Here is a 21,521-nt window from a genome sequence, read left to right on the forward strand (position 1 = left end):
TGATGACAGCTAAGAGGCAAACAAAACTTAAGGCTCAGTCGGACAGTTTGAACCTGTATCCGAAGGACACGGACAGCACATACACACACATATATATATATATATATATATATATTTAAATGCATATTACATGTAATTCCAGCTGCCAGTGATTCCTGTTTAACAATGATGATCTATTTCATCTAAAGGCATATTTACACATGCAACCTTAAGGATTGTGCTTGTCAGTTACAAACATGGTTTTATGTTATGTCAGGTTTAGATTTCATTATAGAACATAATAAATATCTCCTCTGCATGTAAAGCCTGAAACAATTACAAACTTGTTGCTGTTTTTATTGGTAAGAATGGAAGACAAATCCATTTACTGACACACAGGAATACTGGTTTAATCTGCAAGAGCAGGGCAATCATTTTACTGCACTTCTGTAGTTGTGAACATTTTTATAATTTCAGCCTTCAGCCATTTTTTTGGCTGGTGCCAACTGCAAAAACTGTAGGCACAGTCAAACTCTGTTATTGTATTTTTTTCAACAGCCAGACACACAGATTTCCACATAACACTAGAAACACACACATTACAGACATAGCGTAGTCAGTGGTATCAGCTCAGACACTCAGTACATTCAGAATAGCACCTTTTTCACAAAAAATGTATAAAAGAGTACAAAAATACATAAGATAGATGTAACACTATCAGTACTTGTTTTTACAACACAAATAGCTACAAGCCATCATTGCAGTGTGCCAATGCAGGTTTGTTTTGACAGAGCCAGTAGATCCTTAACATTAAACCTGCTATGACAGGAAGTTGATGTTGTGTACAAAGGACTTAAATAAATTAGAACAATGGGGCAAAACATCTATCATGTAATCGACAGTGTATAGTTCAGTCGTTTTAAAAAGAGCAAAGATATGCAACATTTCCAATAATTCTTGCAATAAATGAAAGGCACGGCGTCAAATCTTATGGTGCCTTTCGATGGATACTAAATTGCTTCAGTGCTTGGTTGATAAATTAATTACAATTTAATAAACTGCATTTTCTATTTAGGAAATACTGATTGGAAAGCTTGCTCTACATTATTACCAAATAGGCCCTGTGGTGAATATCCAGCGCATTTGCTTAACCAGTCATTTGATGTATGGGCTTCTGCTCTATAATTATAGAGGAAAACCACCTGAAGGCAACTATTAAAAACATCTCTCTTACACATCTTTTTCCACTGTCATAGTACACATCAAAATCTAACTGTCCACCTTATCTGGTACAGTAGAGCTTCTTTACACAAGGCACTCTTTGGGGAAATCCCTTGTGGGTGAGATTCCACTGGAGGGCAGAGTCATTTGTTCATCAGCACAGAGGCTCAGTAGGGATATGTTGAGATGGAAATGTAGATGATGAAGATGCTCTGGTAGGTTATGCGGCCCTGTGGCGAGATGGTGGTGGCTTGAACTTTGAGCCGCACTAGTCCCGGTCTGTCCAGAGAGCGCAGTGTGAAGATGATCCCTCTTCCTGCCTCATCTCTGATGCCAAACACCCGACCCATCACGCCCGTCTCTGATTCTTGCTCAAGTATGGTAAAAGACGTACGCTCTTGCAGTGTGCCTGACTCTGAGTAAGCAGACAGTCGTACCACGTTGTGATTGGCTGGAATACCAGAGGGAAGAGTGAGCAGCTTGTACTGTAGGAGCAGAGGGGAACCTTCTGTGGCGCAGTCCAGAGAGCAGGGCCTGTAGCAAGTCCTTTTAGAGGGAAATGAGAGAGTGATGCGTTAATGCAATGACCCATGGGGATTGACGGGTTTTAGATGTGGTAGTTTTTATGCTGTTGTGTATTCATGCATGCTATACCACATTTGTCCAGCAGTCACCGCCAAAGTGTTCTGACCATAGCAAAGTGACTACAAGGCTATTGTATTCCAAAATTACTAATACCTCCCAAAATGTTGGTCCTATTAATTTGCTGTGTTTGCTAGTCTGTTCCTTCACCAAAAACACATTAGTGTGCCAAACTGCAGCAGTCAGCTCTTTCCAGATTTTGTATGAATCCCCCAGACATGCATACAGAGGCCACTTGGCTTTTATAATATAGATGAGCATCAAATGTTGATAAACACAGGTGTTTAAATATAGATTTAACTGTGTATGGAGCATGTTGTGTTATGAGGTATGATGTTGCTGTAAACTGATGTAAAGACAATTTTTACTGTTATTCATTATTTACCAACCTTGACTGATGGGTGTCCGCATGAGGATGTATCTGTGATAAGTTCTTATATCTGTTCAGAGTTTTCCACCATTAAATCCTCCTGAGACCCAGCAAGTAAAAGTTTTGGCTTTTTTACATTAAATTACCTTGATTTAAAGCAGCATGAATCAGAAGTTTATTTTTTATGGAATGTTCTTTGCAGTTTTTTTAAGTGAATCTGTGAAACTCTTGTCTATTGCTGGGTCTCAAAAGGATACATACAGGGTGGGGAAGCAAAATTTACAATGAACATTTAGTTGTTTTTTCTCAGCAGGCACTACGTCAATTGTTTTGAAACCAAACATATATTGATGTCATAATCATACCTAACACTATTATCCATACCTTTTCAGAAACGTTTGCCCATATGAGTAATCAGGAAAGCAAACCTCAAAGAGTGTGTGATTTGCTGAATGCACTCGTCACACCAAAGGAGATTTCAAAAATAGTTGGAGTGTCCATAAAGACTGTTTATAATGTAAAGAAGAGAATGAGCAAAACTATTACAAGAAAGTCTGGAAGATACTATTAAAGAAGAATGGGAGAGGTTGTCACCTGAATATTTGAGGAACACTTGGGCAAGTTTCAGGAAGTGTGTGAAGGCAGTTATTGAGAAAGAAGGAGGACACATAGAATAAAAACATTTTCTATTCTGTAAATTTTCTTGTGGCAAATAAATTCTCATGACTTTCAATAAACTAATTGGTCATACACTGTCTTTCAATCCCTGCCTCAAAATATTGTAAATTTTGCTTCCCCACCCTGTACATACACTACCTAAATTCTAAATAATACGGTTACAATGAAGGTTAAAGTGTCTTGTATACCAATGTACATGTTATTTGTATTTAAACACACACTAAAATAGAAAATGAGTTGATGTGCAGTTTACCCTGGGCTTCTTCCACTCTGATAGGATGCAGGGCAGGGTGTGTCCAAGCACTGATATCCACCGCGGGTATTAAAACACATCTGATTATGTCCACACTGAATGCCCTGTTCCACACACTCATCTATGTCTGGAGAAAGAAGACAACATGTTGTGATTTAAGTCATCATTTAAAGTTGCGTGGTACGGAAACAACTTAAAGAGATGCTTACCTTTACAGCTTCTTCCATTGGGTAACAGATGGTACCCTGGAGGACAGAGGCACTGGAAGCTGCCAATGGTGTTGTGACACTCGTGCTGGCATGGCTTCCGGAGCAGACACTCATCCACATCTGTAGCGAGGGGAGAAAAACAACAGTGCTGCAGTAACTTTTTTTTTTTAATTATATCTTTATTTGGAATGGACATGTAAATATACCAGCATAGCAACTAGGTCAACATAAAAACAAATGACCTTCCAGTTTTGTTTGTTTTGGGTCCAGAAAAAGTCCATCACCAGCTGTCAGGGCATATGACTCTAAAAAATACATAGTCACGGACCGTGGATTAGACTCCGTTCGGCCTTTGATGTGTTCAATCTCTAATAACTTAAATTTCACAGGACTTTTGTTATATCAGTATCAATGGGAACACAGCTATCCTCTTAAGAGTTGTACTGACAAGTTGCCCGGAATAAACAGAGCCAGATGAAGCTCACCAGTTCACCCTGCCAAGAAAGGGGAGGCAACTTTTAGTGTATATGCCCAAAAAAATGGAACACCCTGCCTGATACAGTTAGACTTGCCACATCAGTAGCTATTTTCAAAAACAGGTTAAAACTGCACCTTTTTTCGACAGCATTCTGTTGAGTTGCGTAGGTATGTGCGCATGTGCAAGTTTAAGTGTGTGTACATATGATTGTTTACTTGCACTCTTTTTCATGATTGTTTATGTTGTATGCCTGTTGTGAAGCACAATGAGTCGGCCTTGTGTATGAAATGTGCTTTATAAATAGAGTTGAATTGAATAGAGAGAACTCTGATACAACTTCATTAAAGGTAGAACAGTTTACACAGAACTATGTGCAGAAAGTGGGGGGTCACCTGCTGCTGTCATAGAAGTAATCATCAATAAATAAGTAAATTACAAAGCAATATTACCAGTGGGATCAGATAAAGTCTACTCTCTTGGGGGTTATGAGGGAAATCCAGTAGTTCTTTTGGAGTCTTATTTGGTTGGTTAATTTTTCCATCCTAAATGTCTAGCATAATTCCAATCCAGTCATCTAGGGTAGGCTGAATCCAGCTTAACCATCTTCTTGTAATTGTTTTCTTACTTGCCGCAAAGAGTATTTGCAGCAGCTTTATCTCACTCCTATGTTCCAAAAAAGAAACATGACCCAGGTACAGGACATCAAAACTCAGAGTGCAGCTGTAACTTAAAGACTGGACTTGCTGACTATGAGGTAGGACCTTTTCGGTCATACTCACCGACACATTTGCCATCTCTGTTGGTGTATCCCACAGGACAGCTCTGCCTGGTGATGCGGGACACCCCAGTAGAACGGGAGAGGATGGGTCTGCCTAGAGATGACACTAGCTGTGGTCGCAGTCTGGCCCTGACTCTGGTCCCATTGGTGAAAGTCTGTCCTCTCTCCAGTCCTGCACATGAGCGTCCATCTCCGAGCAGCACGGTACCAGGTGGGCACGCACACCTGAAGCTACCAGGTACATTCCGACACTGATAGGCACAAGGGTTTGGAGTCTGCAGGCATTCATCAATGTCTGAAAGGTAGAACACAAAGTTAAATTCTTTCTGTAGTCCTGTTAGTGCAGTGTGTTATAAAACAGACCCAGCAGATGTCCTACCCAGACAAGGGAGGCCCACTCCTTGGGATCGGTAACCTCTGGGACATACACAACCGTAACCCCCGATCGTGTTCTGACAGATCTGAGTGTAACGGCACATGTGGCTTCCATCCTGACACTCGTCAATATCTGAAAAATGTGCAATTAAGACCAGTATAAACGCACGACTGTAGAAAGCACAATTTTACATTTTTGCCTGAAGACATTCAATAGTAATTCTTCTCATCATGCACTGTGTACAGAGGAGTTTTGAAGCTTTAGAACCCTGAAATAATAGTATATTGGCAGAAAACAATAAATAAAATACACTCGCTAAGATAAAATTCCTCAACCTCCACTAGAATTTCATAAATTAAGGCCATACTGTGATAAAGTTTGTTGCATCCTGTTATAAAGAGGTTCTTTGTTTCTTTGGGCAGAGGTTTCTACTTGTACAAATTAATGGACTTTAAAAACGCTTTAGCTTTATTTGTGAAGCAGCCTCTTGCTGTTTTGTGGCCTAAAGCAATCCAGCAGATTTCCTGTGAAACTTGACCTTTTGCGGCAGAAAGTAAAATGCAGTGTGGAGGTCAGTGGAAACCGCCAATAATGAGGTTCTTTTGGCTTTTGTTGATTATTATCAGGTAGAAGTGATTTAAACGATCAGCTTCACTTCAACCTCCGAGGAGAAAGAATGAATAAAGTCGCCAGTGTTGAATCTAAATGCCTGGTCTTTCAGTGGATAGTCATTATAGTGTGTTGAAGATACATGAGGTAAAATGCAACATTTAACATGTCTAAAGTAACTGTAGAACAGTTCTAACGAGATGGTCACTAACCTACGCAGGCACCATTCTCTGCTTTGGTCATGCCAGCTGGACAACTGTCAAAGCACTGGTATCCTCCCTCTGTGTTTCGGCACTGCTGGTGAGCTGGGCACACATTTCTCATGCACTCATTGATATCTGTGAAACAACAGTCATTTCAACAAAATGGTTATGTTATGGTGATGTAGTCAAACTGGGGTTTAAATGTATGCAAATGACACTTTCATGACTTTATATTCACACTGAGCTACAGTAGCTGACTGACCAATGCAGCGGTGTCCTGACAGCTGGTATCCCGGGTGGCAGATGCAGCGATACGAGCCAAGAGTATTGAGACACTGATGCTGGCACGGGGAGAGAGCAGACTCCTGGCACTCATCCACATCTGAAACACACAGTTCATAGAGCTCGCTTAATCTTATCTTCTGTCTGCATCAAATATATGATACAAATTGACACTGATTCCAGAGATTATTCTGTTCCACAGGGAAGGTTGTTATGCCTCAATAATAAAAGCTGAGCAGACAGCTGAACAGGCATTAACAGCGACTTGCCTTCACAACTGGTTCCTGTGATGCTAGGCTTAAATCCGGGTCCACACTTGGCCTGGCAGCGATATGTGCCCACAGTGTTCACACACTGCTGGTTGTAGTGGCACATGTGTGAGCCTTGGGCGCACTCGTCAATATCTGTATTGTAATCAGAAAATTAGTCCAAGGCCAAATTCTGAGATAGAGGACTAAAAACTGTATGTTGTGACGGTAGCTCGTCAAGTATTGTGTTGGTTCAGTCCCACCTTGACATGTGTTGGTCTCGGTGGAGATGGTGAATCCAGAAGGACAGGCACAAGTGAAGCCCCCCATGATGTTATTGCATGAATGTGAGCAGGGAGACTGGAGTGCACACTCATCCTCATCTGGCAGTAATATTAAATAATGAATAATAACAATAAAACTTTTGCTTTTAACAATGTTAATATTATTAGATGATAAATGAGGCAAAAAAGTAAAGCTGCATACCAGCACAGTAGGAGGCTTGGTCAACAGTGAAACCCTTGGGGCATGTTTCTCCATAACCATCTGCAAATAGAAGAGAAGAAAATGTTAAGTCAGTGTTTGTGGTTTTAACTTCCTGATGCATCATGTCATGATTATGTGATGTTGAAGTTGTGTTTTTTTTTCTGGACCTGGTATGAGAAGGCTGGTGGTGATGTGGAAGTCCAGTGTCAGAGTGAACATATTGTAGATGCTGTTCATCCCAGAGACTTTCAGCAGCTGGAGCAAAGGGCCCTGGCGCTCCTCCGGGCCCTCGTAAATAATTGTATGGTTGCAGCGCAGCACCATGGGGTTCCCCCCTCTCTGGTGGTTCTGCGATGACCACGAGTACAGCTGGCCTTGGCCTGTCTGCACGTATGACTCATCAAAGTCCTGAGGGACAGAAGGAAAATCAGAGCGGAGGAAGAACATGACAAACAAAGTCTCTGATGTGATGAATATGTAGTCTTCAAACGCACAGTGTGACAGTAGCAGTGAACAGACCTGTAGGCTCAGATGGGATGATAATGATGGAGGAACGAATCCATTAATTACAATGTCAATAAGTAAAACCCCCTCAGAATCCACACCCCTGACAACATGGGTCACACGCAGGATCTCCCCTGTTTGAAGACATTAAGAAGATCTGTCTTTACAAGCACAAAAGAACATGCTGAAACACTTTGGAAATAATAGCCCTCATGTGTAAACTTGTGAATTTCAGTGGTAGCAAGTAGTGCCATCTGCTGGTTGTTTTGTGAATTGCAACATGCAGGCATTTTCATTCATGGCTGTGGGTAGTTTGCACTGTAATTAATATCATTGAGACAAAACTCAGCATAAATGCATTAGAAAAGCATATACAACTTATCTGCAAGACTTAAACACTAATACTGACATGTAAGTTAGAATTGGACAACAAATCAGCCTTATTGAATATTCACGTTTAAAAAAAAAAAAAAAAAAAAATCTTGGCTATGTTCATGTTCATTGTTGTACAGAAATCTGGACCAAAGCTCACCAGTGTCAAATTCCAGCTGAGACTCCTGTCTGAACTGGCCTTGGGTGAAGGAGTAGCCATTCCTTGTTTCTCCGTTCTGCAGAACAGTGGTCCAGTAGATGGGAGCAAAAACAGACACCAGAACCCGCAGCAAAGGACCTGCAACAACACAGCATCATCCCCCTGATCTCTACAGCAGCGCAGATATACAATGAATACAGCCTGCAGAAGGTAGGGCCAAATCAGAATAATCTAAAATGGTCCAAATACTAATTTCATAAGATTTAACCCATAAAGACTCAGTGCTACTTTTGTGGCAGTTCCCAAATGAACTGTTCACTATTTAATCTTTCTTGAGTGATTTAGCACAGATTATTTTAACATTATGCTCTTTTTTTTCCATTTTTCTATGAAAATAAGGTGTTTTCCTTTAATTAATCAATTACTGATCATGTAGATGTTCATAAAAGCTCAGCAAATGTAACAATTACATCAAATCAGAAAAACATGAGTAAAAGGGGACTTATTCAACCAAATATACCATTAACTGAACACAGACAAGTGTCTCCATCCACTGCCATTTGTCAAACTCCATGGGTTTTACTGGTGAATCAATGTTTTCAAAGATGACCGTTTCCATGTTCACTACAGAGCCTCTGAACGTCCAAATGGGTCATATCTGATTACCATGAAAAGACGACAAACTGTATTTTACACCAATTATTTACATGTATTGATAAAATTAGTGGGTTAACGGGTATTAAACATTTTAGATCAGTAGATGACTTTGGTCCATGGTGGATTTTGTCCTTATGGGTCTATACCAATACTGTTTTATTGTTTTGCTGTTAAAATGTATGACTTAAATCAAAACCAAGAGTGAGTGAATTTATGTCACCAACTGGTAATGCCGTAAAGAAATAGATATCAAAGTAACCTGAGCACTCACCCACACTAGGGGGGATGTTGTCCAGACGGGCCTGCAGAGAGCTGCTCCCCTCCTCTTCATTGTCTGTGATGTTTGCTTCTAAGAAGGACACACCAAACTCCCTCTCGTTGACCATACCTATCAAACTGCCCCTGGTCTTGCGAGGAACCTCACCTTTCATCACCAACCACAAAAAGAATTGGTAACTTTATTTTTGATTTGATTTGTCTTTTTCAAATTCTGAGTCAATGCATCATTTTCTAAACATTTCTGCAGAGAAAAAAAAAACAAAAAAACAAAACACTCATACCTGGACAAAGACCTGTTTGACATTTTCTAGAATCGATACTGGGACCACTGCATGATCTACCGCCATTGGCTGGTTCTGGGTTGTTGCATAACCTGATTCGTTCTTGAAAGCCTTGTCCGCAGGTGCTGCTACATGGACCCCACTCCTCCCAGTTAGAGTAACCTCCATTGACTGAGGGAGAGGAGAAGCAAAAATGACTTATCCAGCTATATTATAAAAAATGATACTGTCTTCTGTAAATTGGAAGAAAATAAAATTACATAAGAGATACTGGAAACGAGCAATTACCTGAAAGGAAAATGCATGAATAAGTAAGGGTGGGGGTGACACTTGTTACTTAAAATAACTAAGTGAGAAAATGTGTCGTTAATTTCCTCAGTCATTACATCCTGTGTAACTGGAACACAGACTCACTTTGAACCTTGAGTGTTATGGTTCTTTCAGCTTTTCCAGCTTCGCTCTCAGCCACACACTGATACTGTCCTTCATCTGCAGTCTGTGGATCGAACAGGTAGAGGAAGACAGGTTGACTTAATGGGCACCTTGAGGAAAAGTCATCCCATGAAAGCATCAAGGTAAAAGCGTGTATTATCTCATATTCCTTCTTATGTTTAAAGGGTCGACATTTTCTACTTGACAGTTGAAGCTTTAATAGAATTGTCATAATGGATATTACGGAGCCGGGGAGTGGAAATTTTACATCAGAGTGCTCACTGAGAAGGGCCGTCATTTGTCTGTGAGAGTCTCAGCTGCAGGCAGTGCAATTACAGCGACAGTTAGGGACTTAACAAGGTTAAAGGCTAAGGGAAGAGGGACAGAGTCTGGTAACATCCAGCTCTCTGTTCGTCTGCTCCCTCTGCTGCTAATGCTGTTAGCGTCTCTGACTGAACTGCTTCCAATCTGATTTAGATGGAAGCAGGACACAGCAGGACAGTCACACACTGTTCCTCCACCAAAGGGGACTGCAGATGAAGCGTGGAAAGAGGAACAGAAGTTTAAGGGTCACTGCTGTAAATGTACGAAGGTAGGATATAAGTGGAAACTAGAGCTTTGTGCTTACAGTGATGCTGTAAATAACCAAAGATCCATTGTGAAGCGTCTGCATTCGTAAAGAGCGGAGAAGTGGTCTTCCATCCCGGAGCCAGCGGAGGACGGGGCTGGGATCTCCATGGACTGGACAGTCCAGTACAGCAGAGCCACCTTGGATGACGGTCTGAGACATGTGGGCCTCACCCTTCAGCACTGGAGGCTCTGGGCACAGAACACATGATGCATTTACATACGTCACCAAAATAATATCACTAAATGTGAAAGCCCAAATTAATATGCACTGGTTAATCCTTACAAAACAGCTCACCTCTGATACGGACAAATGAGAGCGCCCGGATGGAGCCCACGCTGTTTTCTGCGACGCACACATAGGTCCCAGCATCAGCCATCGTCACATTGTCAATGATCAGGGAGCTTCTGCCAGCCTCATCGACACTGGCACCTGAGCATATTGAATAAAACATGTTACTGTGGTCCAGTTCTCAACATACTACAATGTTTACACCCCATATATTATCAGATCAAGTATTAGAAAACCAAGCTATATGATAACATTGTATACAATGAGAGTAACATTTCATGTTAAGGTAATTGGAATAAACCGTAGTTAATAGGTAATAAGGTCCTGACAAGATGATTATTAATTTTACATGTTAAAACTATTTAAATAACTATCATTTATGTAGAGTAAAAAAATCTTTGAAGTTTATAGACTGTTTAATGGTAATAAAGGTTAATTGTTTGTAATGGCTTAAACTCTTTCTATGATATTGTTAAAACACTACAGTTTGTTGCTTTATTGAGATGAATACATAGTTTATTTTGCTTTTACTAGATGTTAAGTGAAGATATTAACAATTAAGCACAATTTTTGCAGCTATCAAAAGAAAATGCCTTGTTAAAGTAAGAGTTTAATAAAAATATTACACGCAAAGGTGTAACGCAGACATAACAGTGCAGCCTTCCCTTTGGGGTAAACTAGAGATAATACCTGTGAAGGGACTGTTGTTGACAGTCCAGGAGATGACAGGAGACGGTGTCCCTTGAGCGTGGCAGGACAGGGCCAGACCCTGTCCTTTGTTCAGGGTTACATCACCTGGCAGCTCTTTGAAGGCAGGCCTCGTGTTGATGGACAGCCGGATGTCTTGTCTCACAGAGCCAGCTGCGTTGGTAGCAACACACGTAAACACACCAGCATCCCCTGGCTGTGGAACAAAAGCACAGACAACTGTTCAGGCCTGGGTTTAGATGCCTTAATGCGGTGCAGAACATGGATTACAATCAGGTTTACCTCAGCCCGTTCAATAATCAGCTCGCCTGATCGCAGAACCGTGAATTTGCCTGGAAGGATGGGCACAATGACGCCATCCTTCTCCCATGATACTCTGGGTTCGGGTGAACCCTGGGCAGCACATGGCAGCAGCGCCTGAAAGCCTTGAATGACTGACAGTTCTGTCTGTGCAGGAGGAATCATGGGTGGAACTAAAAAGCAACAAGAGCATGTTATTTACAGTTTTCACACAGTGAGAAATGGGATTCAAATGAGCTTTAACTCACCTTGAATAACCAGTCTGATGTCGTGGCTGGCTCTGCCGGCGAGGTTTTTGGCAGTACATGTGTATAGGCCTGCATCACTGCGTTGGGTTGATGAAACTGCCAAGGTTCCATTGGCAAAGGTACGAATATGAGCACCGTCAACCACAGGCCGTCTGTCCTTATGCCATGTAACTTCAGGCTGAGGCTGCCCATCAGCCACACATTCGAGACTAACTGGTTGGCCAAGCACTGCAGTGTATTCCACACGGGGTACACTCAGCACCGGTGGAACTGAAAAACATGGATATTTATACATGAAATTTAAGAAGAGCAAAAATGAAAAAAGCCAGTTCTCACTTTTGTTTTGGATTATTTGTTTGGTTTTTTGTTTGCATGTGATACACACATTTAGCCAATTGTTGAACACCTGCATGTTTGGAACATTTTTGCTAATCGTTTTAATTTTCATCAACCAGAGGAGGTGTAAATCTTCACGGGCTTACAAAACACCAAAATACACCTGCAATGGTGAAAATGTTCCATCACACACACACAAAACAAAATCACTGGTCATGTGTAAACCAAATGCCAAATGCAAAGATTTCTCTCGCAGATAAAACTGACATCAAACAGGTTCATTTCCTGAAACATTATTAATTTTTTTTTTTTTTTTTTTTTTAATGTGCAATCAACCAAACCAAGTCATTTGTCTCCTTGATACTAACAACAACTGAGGTGGAATAAACCGTTGCCTGGATAGAAGTGTTTATCACCACCACCACCTTCTGCCACTGAAAACCACTGTTACCTTCCTCCCAACTGTGAGAAATGTACCTTGAAGGACTAGTTTGGTTCTGCTCACAGCGACACCAGCATCATTCTTGGCCAGACACTGGTAGGTCCCCGCATCACCAAGTGTAACACGAGAAAACTTCAGAGCTCCATTTGAGAGTACAGCCAGCCTGTGACCTGAAATCACATAAGAATTATAGAAACGTACAAATACTTTAATGTGATGCCAATTTTGTCAGAGTGTGTGGTTACCTGTTGCTATGGGAACCCCCTCTCTCTGCCAGGTGATGGATGGCCTGGGGAAACCTTGAACCTCACATGGTAGAACAGTCCCATGATGCAGCACCACTTGCACTTCCTCTGGCATTGGCCTGATCTCTGGAGGTTCTACATACATAAAATTACAAACACGTTGACATTTGCCTGCATCCAGAGCATCCCATCAGATAATATGTGAACAGGATTGTCAGTGAGGCCTCACCTTGCACTGTGAGGGAGATGTGTTTGTGAACCACTCCAGCTGGGTTACGGGCTGAGCAAGTGTACCTGCCAGCATGACTCGGCAGAGCAGCACTTATCTCCAGCACACCTGAGAAGAAATATGTTGGCTCTGTCACATTTCATAAGACAAAGTACTGTACATTCTATACTGTACCTTCACTTTTTCTTACTTGGGAATATGTAGTATGTTTTAACTTTAAAATGTCTGTATCTAGCATTCTAATTTATTTTACCAAACTAATTGTGTTATAGTGTCCATTACATTTTTACCAGTAAAGCACATTGAAATTAGCATCTTTATACTTCTACTCACCAGTAGGAAGAACACGATAACTTCCTCCTCTGGCACCTAGTTTGGCTCCACCCTTTGTCCAGGTGACAGTGGGCTGAGGACGTCCTTGTACGTGACAAGGCAACACCACTGGAGACATTTTCACAGCTGTGACTGTTGTGACATCATCTTCAATAGATGGCGGGACTGAAAGATCAAATGGAAAATAGATGTCAGTCCTCTGAGGTAACATGTCTGTCGATGCCTCATGCTCAGATATCATAATCAGTACCTTGCAGGATGACCTCAATGACCCTTCGCTCCTCTCCAGCGTCATTAACAGCAGTGCACTCAAAGTAACCTTCATCCTCATTGGATGGCGACAAAAGAACCAGGGAGCCAGAGGTCAGTAACCTGGACACAACGCAAAACTATCAGAGTTAAAGTGTTTGTGTTTCTGGGATGTGATTTGTGGTGTGTCTAGACCTCTGTCTTTACCTGTATGTAGCAGGCTGCTGGCTGAGGTCAAGTGGAGTGCCGTTCCTCTTCCAGGATACTTTAGGTGGTGGTATCCCAGTAGTTTCACAGCTCAGTACAGCTCTAATCCCTGTGGTCACTGTCACGTTGAAAAGGCCGGGGCTGATTGAAGGACCCACTAACAGAAGATAAAAACACATTTAGCTGGCTCACATTCACTGTACCGCAGTGTATTTTCCAGACAACTGTTTATTACCATCTGATGTGTGGAAATATAGATAAAGCTCTAAAAGTTTTCTTTGTTGCATTTACCAAACACTCGTAAATCCAATCCTCTGTGATCTGAACCAGCCTGGTTGGACACAGTGCAGTAGTAGCGCCCTGCATCACTCAGCTGTACTCCATGAACACGCAAGGAACCCTGTGATAACATAGTGTACCTAAAAAACAAAACAAAAGCTGAGCATTGAATAGACCACATATTATGCCATCTAATTTTGACAGATTCAGTCATGTATGAACAAGTATACATGCAACATGTATCAGGCTCAACTTACTTTTTGTTATCCTGACTTATAGGGAAACCGTCTTTCCTCCACATGACTGTAGTAGAGTCGCCTTCAACTTCACAAGGTAAAAGTGCGTCCTGGCCAACATGTGCTGTCACCACTGAGCTGCTCTCCTTTATGACCGGGGGTACTAGAGAAGGAAAAGGTCATATATTTACATCAGTATTTGGGCTTTACATGTAGAACTGTTATATCAGTATACTGAAATTATCTTTTGATTGATGTATTTATTTTGAATATGAATGTCAAAACAGAAAAAAATAAACAAAACACGTAAACATAAGACATATAATACATATTCAAAAAGGAGTGAGAAGAAGTACAACTTATAAACTCCCACCCCTTCTCCTTATATAATTAATAACAATAATAACCTTCCTAGTCTAATCATATCTATACTATATACCATAATATGACTGATACTTGCCATTAAATAATTTGGTTTCTGGCTTTATAGTATTATGAACAAATGTACTATGATTTACATAAACGCATAATACAATAACACATGTAAATACATTTTCATACACAGATCTATACACCCACCCACCCATATATATATATATAAATATATATATACAGTACAGGCCAAAAGTTTGGACACACCTTCTCATTCTTCGCATTTTCTTTATTTTCATGACTATTTTCATTGTAGAGCCTCACTGAAGGCATCAAAACTATGAATGAATACATGTGGAATTATGTACTTAACAAAAAAGTGTGAAATAACTGAAAACATCTCTTATATTCTAGTTTCTTCAAAGTAGCCACCCTTAGCTCTGATGACTGCTTTGCACACTCTTGGCATTCTCTTGATGAGCTTCAAGAGGTAGTCACCTGAAATGGTTTCCTAACAGTCTTGAAGAAGTTCCCAGAGATGCTTAGCACTTGTTGGCCCTTTTGCCTTCACTCTGCGGTCCAGCTCACCCCAAACCATCTCGGTTGGGTTCAAGTCCGGTGACTGTGGAGGCCAGGTCATCTGGTGCAGCACTCCATCACTCTCCTTCTTGGTCAAATATCCCTCACACAGCCTGGAGGTGTGTTTGGGGTCATTGTCCTGTTGAAAAATAAATGATGGTCCAACTAAACGCAGACCGGATGGAATGGCATGTCACTGCAGGATGCTGTGGTAGCCATGCTGATTCAGGTTGCCTTCAATCTTGAATAAATCCCCAACAGTGTCACCAGCAAAGCACCCCCACACCATCACACCTCCTCCTCCATGCTTCACGGTGGGAACCAGGCATGTAGCATCCATCCGTTCACCTTTTCTGCGTCGCACAAAGACACGGCGGTTGGATCCAAAGATCTGAAATTTGGACTCATCAGACCAAAGCACAGATTTCCACTGGTCTAATGTCCATTCCTTGGGTTTCTTGGCCCAAATAAATCTCTTGTGTTTGTTGCCTCTCCTTAGCAGTGGTTTCCTAGCAGCTGTTTGACCATGAAGGCCTGATTGGCGCAGTCTCCTCTTAACAGTTGTTGTAGAGATGTGTCTGCTGCTAGAGCTCTGTGTGGTATTCATCTGGTCTCTAATCTGAGCTGCTGTTAATTTGCGATTTCTGAGGCTGGTGACTCGCATGAACTTATCTTCAGCATCAGAGGTGACTCTTGGTCTTCCTTTCCTGGGGCGGTCCTCATGTGAGCCAGTTTCGTTGGAGCGCTTGATGGTTTTTGCGACTGCACTTGGGGACACATTCAAAGTTTTTGAAATTTTCTAGACTGACTGACCTTCATTTGTTAAAGTAATGATGGCCACTCGTTTGTCTTTACTTAGCTGATTGGTTCTCGCCATAATATGTATTCTAACAGTTGTCCAGTAGGGCTGTCAGCTGTGCATCAACCTGACTTCTGCACAACACAACTGATGGTCCCAACCCCATCAATAAGGCAAGAAAGTCCACTAAGTAACCCTGACAAGGCACAGCTATGAAGTGAAAACCATTTCAGGTGACGACCACTGGAAGCTCATCAAGAGAATGCCAAGAGTGTGCAAAGCAGTCATCAGAGCTAAGGGTGGCTGCTTTGAAGAAACTAGAATAGAAGAGATGTCAGTTATTTCACACTTTTTTGGTAAGTACATAATTCCACGTGTTCATTCATAGTTTTGATGCCTTCAGTGAGGCTCTACAATGAAAATAGTCATGAAAATAAAGAAAATGCGAAGAATGAGAAGGCGTGTCCAAACTTTTGGCCTGTACTGTGTATATATATATATATATATATATATATATATATATATATATATATATATATACACATATATATAAAATGACACACAGACACACACACCTATACATACACATACCACCTTCTTGTACATCTTTATAACACCCAGTGATATCCAACACCTCCCTCAACCCTGTACCTCTGAAAAATTGTGTCTTTGTACCTCCTTTTAAATTCTTTCATGCTTGGACATTGCTTTAAGTCTATATTAAATCTGGTATCTTGGTATTGACATGTTAACTTACACAGAATCTCCACAGTGAAAAAGAGACTGGTGCTTCCAGCCATGTTGGTGACCACACAGCTGTACTGACCGCTGTCCTCAGGTCTGACCTCCTGGATCTCCAGGTACTGACCTCCTGCCAGCCGCTGAATACGAGCACCCGGCTGATGTAAAACAAAAAAAAGGTGCGACTCAGCATCACTTTTAGCTCTGTATTTGCTTTTATTACTTTAAACAAATCCTCTACCTGCATTTTGACATTATCCTTGAACCACTCTATATCAGGAGGGGGGTCACTGTCCGCTAAACACTCCAAGGTCAGGTGTCCGTTAACTGGGACCGTCAATGTTCTCGCGTCACCAGAGCCAAGGAGGGTTGGTGGGACTGAAACACAAAACTGACGGTAAATATTACACATATGTCACTGCGAATTTAAAATAAAGTCCTAATTAGTGTTAATAAATGACACACAATGTCCTTGAGTCTTATATGAAATGATACCATGTGGAAAAGTTCACTCAATATAAATGATAAAGAATACTGGAGCCTGTGTCATAAATCAAACTTGCAACCACACTGTGCATGACAATTTTGTAGCTGGAAATGCTACTGCAAGAGCAAGTGCATACACAGATTTTCAGTCTTGAATATACACTGCTTTATTCATCCCAGGTGCAAGAGGAAAAGGAGGAAGTAATAGGAGAGGCAGGACATGATATATATTTCTTCCATGCAAGAATAGCTTGTGTCACCTTGGACGCGGACCCAGTGGTTTTTTCCATCTTGTCCTGCTAGGCTGCTGGCCAAGCAGGTGTACAGACCTGCGTCTCCGACCTTCGAAGACAAAACTTTAATCAGCTTGAGTGGCTCTTCAGAAGGCTGTTTCAAAATGGAATCACGCTGTTCTCTTTTTTCTTTTTAATTTGTCATTTTATTTTATCACTTAACATTTGAGGTTATTTTATCTTTACCTTGATAACTACATCTTTTCAAGATGATAGTTTATTAAAGTTACAAGAACAGCATTACAGAAATGAAAGCAACAAGGATCCTCTATAGACTTATTTAGTTTCTGTAATTTAAAGCTTTTGGCAGTAAATGAACGACATAAGCTACAGTATTATATGAAATTCATATAAAGTCTTGCATATTATCACCTTCTTAAAATAACTGACCAAGTTATTTTTTAAAGATTTTTCAGGAAATACAAAAAATTTAACCAGTCACACTGGTTATTGCACGTATGCTATTATCTTACAGGGTAGAATCACATGATCTGTTCAACTGAGAATGTAGGAGATTTTTGTCAAAAATGACACAGGAAATTGTTTTAGAAGGGTGAAGATATGCTTCTATACTGTGTGTATGTTTGTACAGTTAACTCTTTGGTACAACTCTAACTACGTCATAATTTACCTGTACTTTGCTAATCCTGACAAAGTGTCCATCCTGCTGAACAATGTCTGTCCTTTCCAAGGGATGACCGTCTTTGAGCCAGCTGAGGGTGGGAGGTGGGACTCCCACAGCGGAACACTCCAGCTCTAGTGGACTGTTTACTGCTATGGTCAGCTCTTCTGGGGAGCTGGAGGTGGATATCTTTGGGGGTTCTGGTGTGGGAGGAAGATTTAATGGAATTCAGCTGTGCAAAGGATTTACTATGACAATAACTGTGATATATTTAGTACATGGTTTATTTGAGATTACCGAGCACAGTGAGGTTGAACCCTTTTGTGCTACTTCCCGCCTGGTTACTGGCCACACAGCTGTACAGGCCGGCGTCTGAAGGCGCCACGTCAGGCAGCTGCAGCCGAGTCTCCTGCCCATCCAGCAGCAGGTTGCGGTGAAGAGACAGCGGCTGGCCATCCTTCAGCCACGTCAGCGTTGGAGGTGGAACCCCGCGTGCCTCACAGGTTAACGTCACCAAAGATCCCTGTACGACTGTGACTGGTTCCACTGGTTCCACATGGTCCACACCTGGGGGCACTGCACAGCAAGATCTAAATGAGCTTTCCAAGCACACTAGCTTGAAATCAAACCAGTAAACCAATGCTTAAACATGTTATTTGTTAGCGAGGAATCAGGTGCTCAGACAAAGCAAATGCAGTTTGAGGGTTCCTTGGCGGGTCAAAAGTCCATACCCTGAACCTGGACATCATAGGTGAGCTCAGCAAGACCAGCTCGACTGCGTGCCACACATGTGTAAACTCCAGAGTCGGACAGTTGCACAGGAGAAATCCTACGGCACAAAAAAAGACAACATCACCTATGAATACGGTGTCACCCCTCTTTTAGTCCTCATGTTTCTATTCAGTTTTCTTTGTCTTTAAATACCTCAGCACAGAGTCACCCGACAGGAGGCGTGTACGGGGAGACAGCAGCAGTGGCCGTCCATTTTTCATCCAGCTGATTTGTGGAGAAGGGTTTCCTGCTGCCTGACACTCCAGAGTCACAGAGCTGTCCTGAACGGCCTGTACCTCTCTGGGTACAGTGGTCTCACCAGAGATAGAAGGTGGGACTGGAACAAATGAAAACAAGTCAGTCAAAAACTTGAGGCTGAACACTGATACATGATCAAAACACTGAGACCTACCAAGTACAAACAGGGTATAGAGTTTGCTCTCCTGGCCAGCCGGGCTAACAGCCAAACAGGTGTAGGTCCCAGAAGCTTCAGGACTCAGGTTCAGTAATGTTAGCGTGCTGCCATCAGGTGTCATACTGCCAGATCACAAAGATACAGCACATCAAATTACACTTCATCCATTTTCCTATCTGACCCAGTTTCACTTATTTTGTCCACCCCATCTCTAAACCTCTGAATGACTTTCCCATCACCACTATCCTCATCGTCCCCCGTTTTTCTCACAGACATACAACACCAACATTGTTTCCCGCTTCGTCTGGCTGAAGAAGATTCATGAAGTATATAAGCTGTTGAACAGCTGTATAACAGCTGCTCATACTGTTCCCCATGATGAAATTAGGCAAGCTAGTGTAAATGATTTCATTTGTCCATCCACACGTCCCTTTGGATGTTAATGATTAGTGTTATAATTACCAAACCTTTAGGGAATGGTATTCATCAATTATTTTACTGTTTGTGAAATAAAGCTGCTATAATGAGGAAAAGACAATGGAATATAACGATACTCTGTAATCATGGTATAAAATATTGACGTACTGTATGTGACGAGTGTCTGATCCCTCCAAAGTCACCCCATCTTTCAGCCAGCTGAGAAGAGGTGGAGGGATTCCAGTAGCTTTGCACTCAAGTGTTAGCTCTTCACCCACAGGTGCACTCACATCAGAAGGGTGTTGAGAGTCCAGGATGGTGGGGGACACTAAGGAGAAAAGAATCAGAAACTTAACTCATGAAATGCCTTCATGAATGATACAAAGAAAGTGTCTGACCTTATTTAGTTCAACTATTTACCTTGGACTGTGAGCTTGTAGTCTTTCTGTGTTTGACCCTCACTGTTCTTAGCCACACAAGTGTATTTTCCAGCATGAGACAGAGTGAGGGGCCCCAACTCCAGCCTGTTGCCTCGAATGGACCACTGCCACTGCAGACTGCTCTCTGGATGGAAAACAGATTCACTCAGAATAACTTTCACACACACTATTCCAGTTTCTCTTTCACGGTCTTCCTCTTACCTATTGGAGTTCCATCTTTTAGCCAGGTAATGCTGGGCATAGGGACACCTGAGGCCTCACACAGCAGGGTCACATGGGAGCCCAGAGTGTAGTTTAGGGACTCAAAGAGCGGCCCATCCAGGACAGGTGGAACTGTTGAAAGGCGTTTGTGTTATTGCTTTTGTTTTTATTGTTGTTTTGTCACCATTAATTTTTGAGATGGTTAAATAAATGTAAAAAACTACAAAAAAAAGCCTCACCATGAACTGTTACTCTGAATGTCCTGTCCACCTGTCCAGCCACATTGGATACTTTGCAGGTGTAGGTGCCACCATCCGCTATCTATGAACCAGCAATGAAAGACAATGTGTAGGAGAGAATAGAAGTGTTTCTGAGTCAGGTAGAGTTGGGCTCAGAGTTAAAACACACCTACACAAACACAGAGCGCTCCTCAAGACAAATGCAACTATTGTCTCCAGTTTTATGTTTATTTCTGCCAGTGAATGTGTGAAAGCTGAATTGTGAACATGTTGATCATTGGAAGTTACTTTATAAAGAATGCACTGGGCCAGTTTGAGTAAGCAAACAGACATTTTTATGTGATGTTTAAAGCCTCTGACACCGAGTTAATATGCACTGACCTGGACTCCAACGATCTCCAACTGCTGATGATCCATCTTTAGACCATTTCCGGCAGCCAACTGAAGTCCATTTTTGTACCATGTGACCTCAGGCTTCGGAATACCACGGGCCTCACATCGCAGGATGACAGCAGAGCCAACCTGTGGGGTCACCAACTCTGACTCACCATTAAGACGAGGCTTCAGGGTGGGCAGGACTGTTGGTTTATATATACAAAGACAGCATGATCTCAGAGGGATTCAGTTACAATTATATGATTCACTCTTTGACTGTCCTCAGTCACAGCTGGCTTGTGGTAAACACATTTTTAGGCACTGCTTGAGATTTGATCATCTGTATATATGGAGCAGATGGATCACTGCATGTTTCCTCACCATAAACACTGAGAAGAATACTCTTCTGGTCCTGGCCAGCTGAGTTGGTGGCTGTGCAAACATATTGCCCTGCATCCTCCAGTCTGGCCCGAGGCAACTGTAGCATCTGCCCACCTGTAGTATTAGTAATATAAACATCAACAAATGAATGACAGGTGGATG

General features: G+C 41.8%; 1 protein-coding gene across 1 annotated transcript in view; it reads right to left on the reverse strand.

Moving 5' to 3' along the window:
- Positions 1-372: 372 nt before the first annotated feature.
- The window catches only part of hmcn2 (hemicentin 2), a 49,280-nt gene continuing 28,131 nt past the window's right edge, over positions 373-21,521 (reverse strand). The window contains exons 39-81 of the mRNA XM_030144488.1: positions 21,360-21,473; positions 20,985-21,181; positions 20,604-20,685; positions 20,365-20,496; positions 20,144-20,287; positions 19,892-20,051; positions 19,304-19,428; positions 19,045-19,228; positions 18,852-18,949; positions 18,418-18,696; positions 18,130-18,320; positions 17,466-17,547; positions 16,961-17,097; positions 16,736-16,877; positions 14,250-14,391; positions 14,005-14,132; positions 13,714-13,870; positions 13,508-13,629; positions 13,258-13,422; positions 12,925-13,032; positions 12,696-12,830; positions 12,486-12,620; positions 11,673-11,942; positions 11,407-11,597; positions 11,107-11,320; positions 10,423-10,557; positions 10,126-10,316; positions 9,480-9,561; positions 9,066-9,236; positions 8,777-8,929; positions 7,849-7,986; positions 7,332-7,450; positions 6,980-7,220; positions 6,813-6,872; positions 6,590-6,709; positions 6,348-6,482; positions 6,059-6,178; positions 5,806-5,931; positions 4,988-5,116; positions 4,610-4,903; positions 3,353-3,472; positions 3,144-3,270; positions 373-1,746 (exon numbers count right to left, since the gene is read on the reverse strand). Coding sequence (XP_030000348.1) covers positions 1,368-1,746; positions 3,144-3,270; positions 3,353-3,472; positions 4,610-4,903; positions 4,988-5,116; positions 5,806-5,931; positions 6,059-6,178; positions 6,348-6,482; positions 6,590-6,709; positions 6,813-6,872; positions 6,980-7,220; positions 7,332-7,450; positions 7,849-7,986; positions 8,777-8,929; positions 9,066-9,236; positions 9,480-9,561; positions 10,126-10,316; positions 10,423-10,557; positions 11,107-11,320; positions 11,407-11,597; positions 11,673-11,942; positions 12,486-12,620; positions 12,696-12,830; positions 12,925-13,032; positions 13,258-13,422; positions 13,508-13,629; positions 13,714-13,870; positions 14,005-14,132; positions 14,250-14,391; positions 16,736-16,877; positions 16,961-17,097; positions 17,466-17,547; positions 18,130-18,320; positions 18,418-18,696; positions 18,852-18,949; positions 19,045-19,228; positions 19,304-19,428; positions 19,892-20,051; positions 20,144-20,287; positions 20,365-20,496; positions 20,604-20,685; positions 20,985-21,181; positions 21,360-21,473 — 6,674 coding nt within the window. The 3' untranslated portion in view covers positions 373-1,367. The remainder of the gene's footprint in view (positions 1,747-3,143; positions 3,271-3,352; positions 3,473-4,609; positions 4,904-4,987; positions 5,117-5,805; positions 5,932-6,058; positions 6,179-6,347; positions 6,483-6,589; positions 6,710-6,812; positions 6,873-6,979; positions 7,221-7,331; positions 7,451-7,848; positions 7,987-8,776; positions 8,930-9,065; positions 9,237-9,479; positions 9,562-10,125; positions 10,317-10,422; positions 10,558-11,106; positions 11,321-11,406; positions 11,598-11,672; positions 11,943-12,485; positions 12,621-12,695; positions 12,831-12,924; positions 13,033-13,257; positions 13,423-13,507; positions 13,630-13,713; positions 13,871-14,004; positions 14,133-14,249; positions 14,392-16,735; positions 16,878-16,960; positions 17,098-17,465; positions 17,548-18,129; positions 18,321-18,417; positions 18,697-18,851; positions 18,950-19,044; positions 19,229-19,303; positions 19,429-19,891; positions 20,052-20,143; positions 20,288-20,364; positions 20,497-20,603; positions 20,686-20,984; positions 21,182-21,359; positions 21,474-21,521) is intronic.

The sequence above is a fragment of the Sphaeramia orbicularis genome, chromosome 9, assembly GCF_902148855.1.
Source record: "Sphaeramia orbicularis chromosome 9, fSphaOr1.1, whole genome shotgun sequence".
In the NCBI taxonomy this organism is placed as follows: domain Eukaryota; kingdom Metazoa; phylum Chordata; class Actinopteri; order Kurtiformes; family Apogonidae; genus Sphaeramia; species Sphaeramia orbicularis.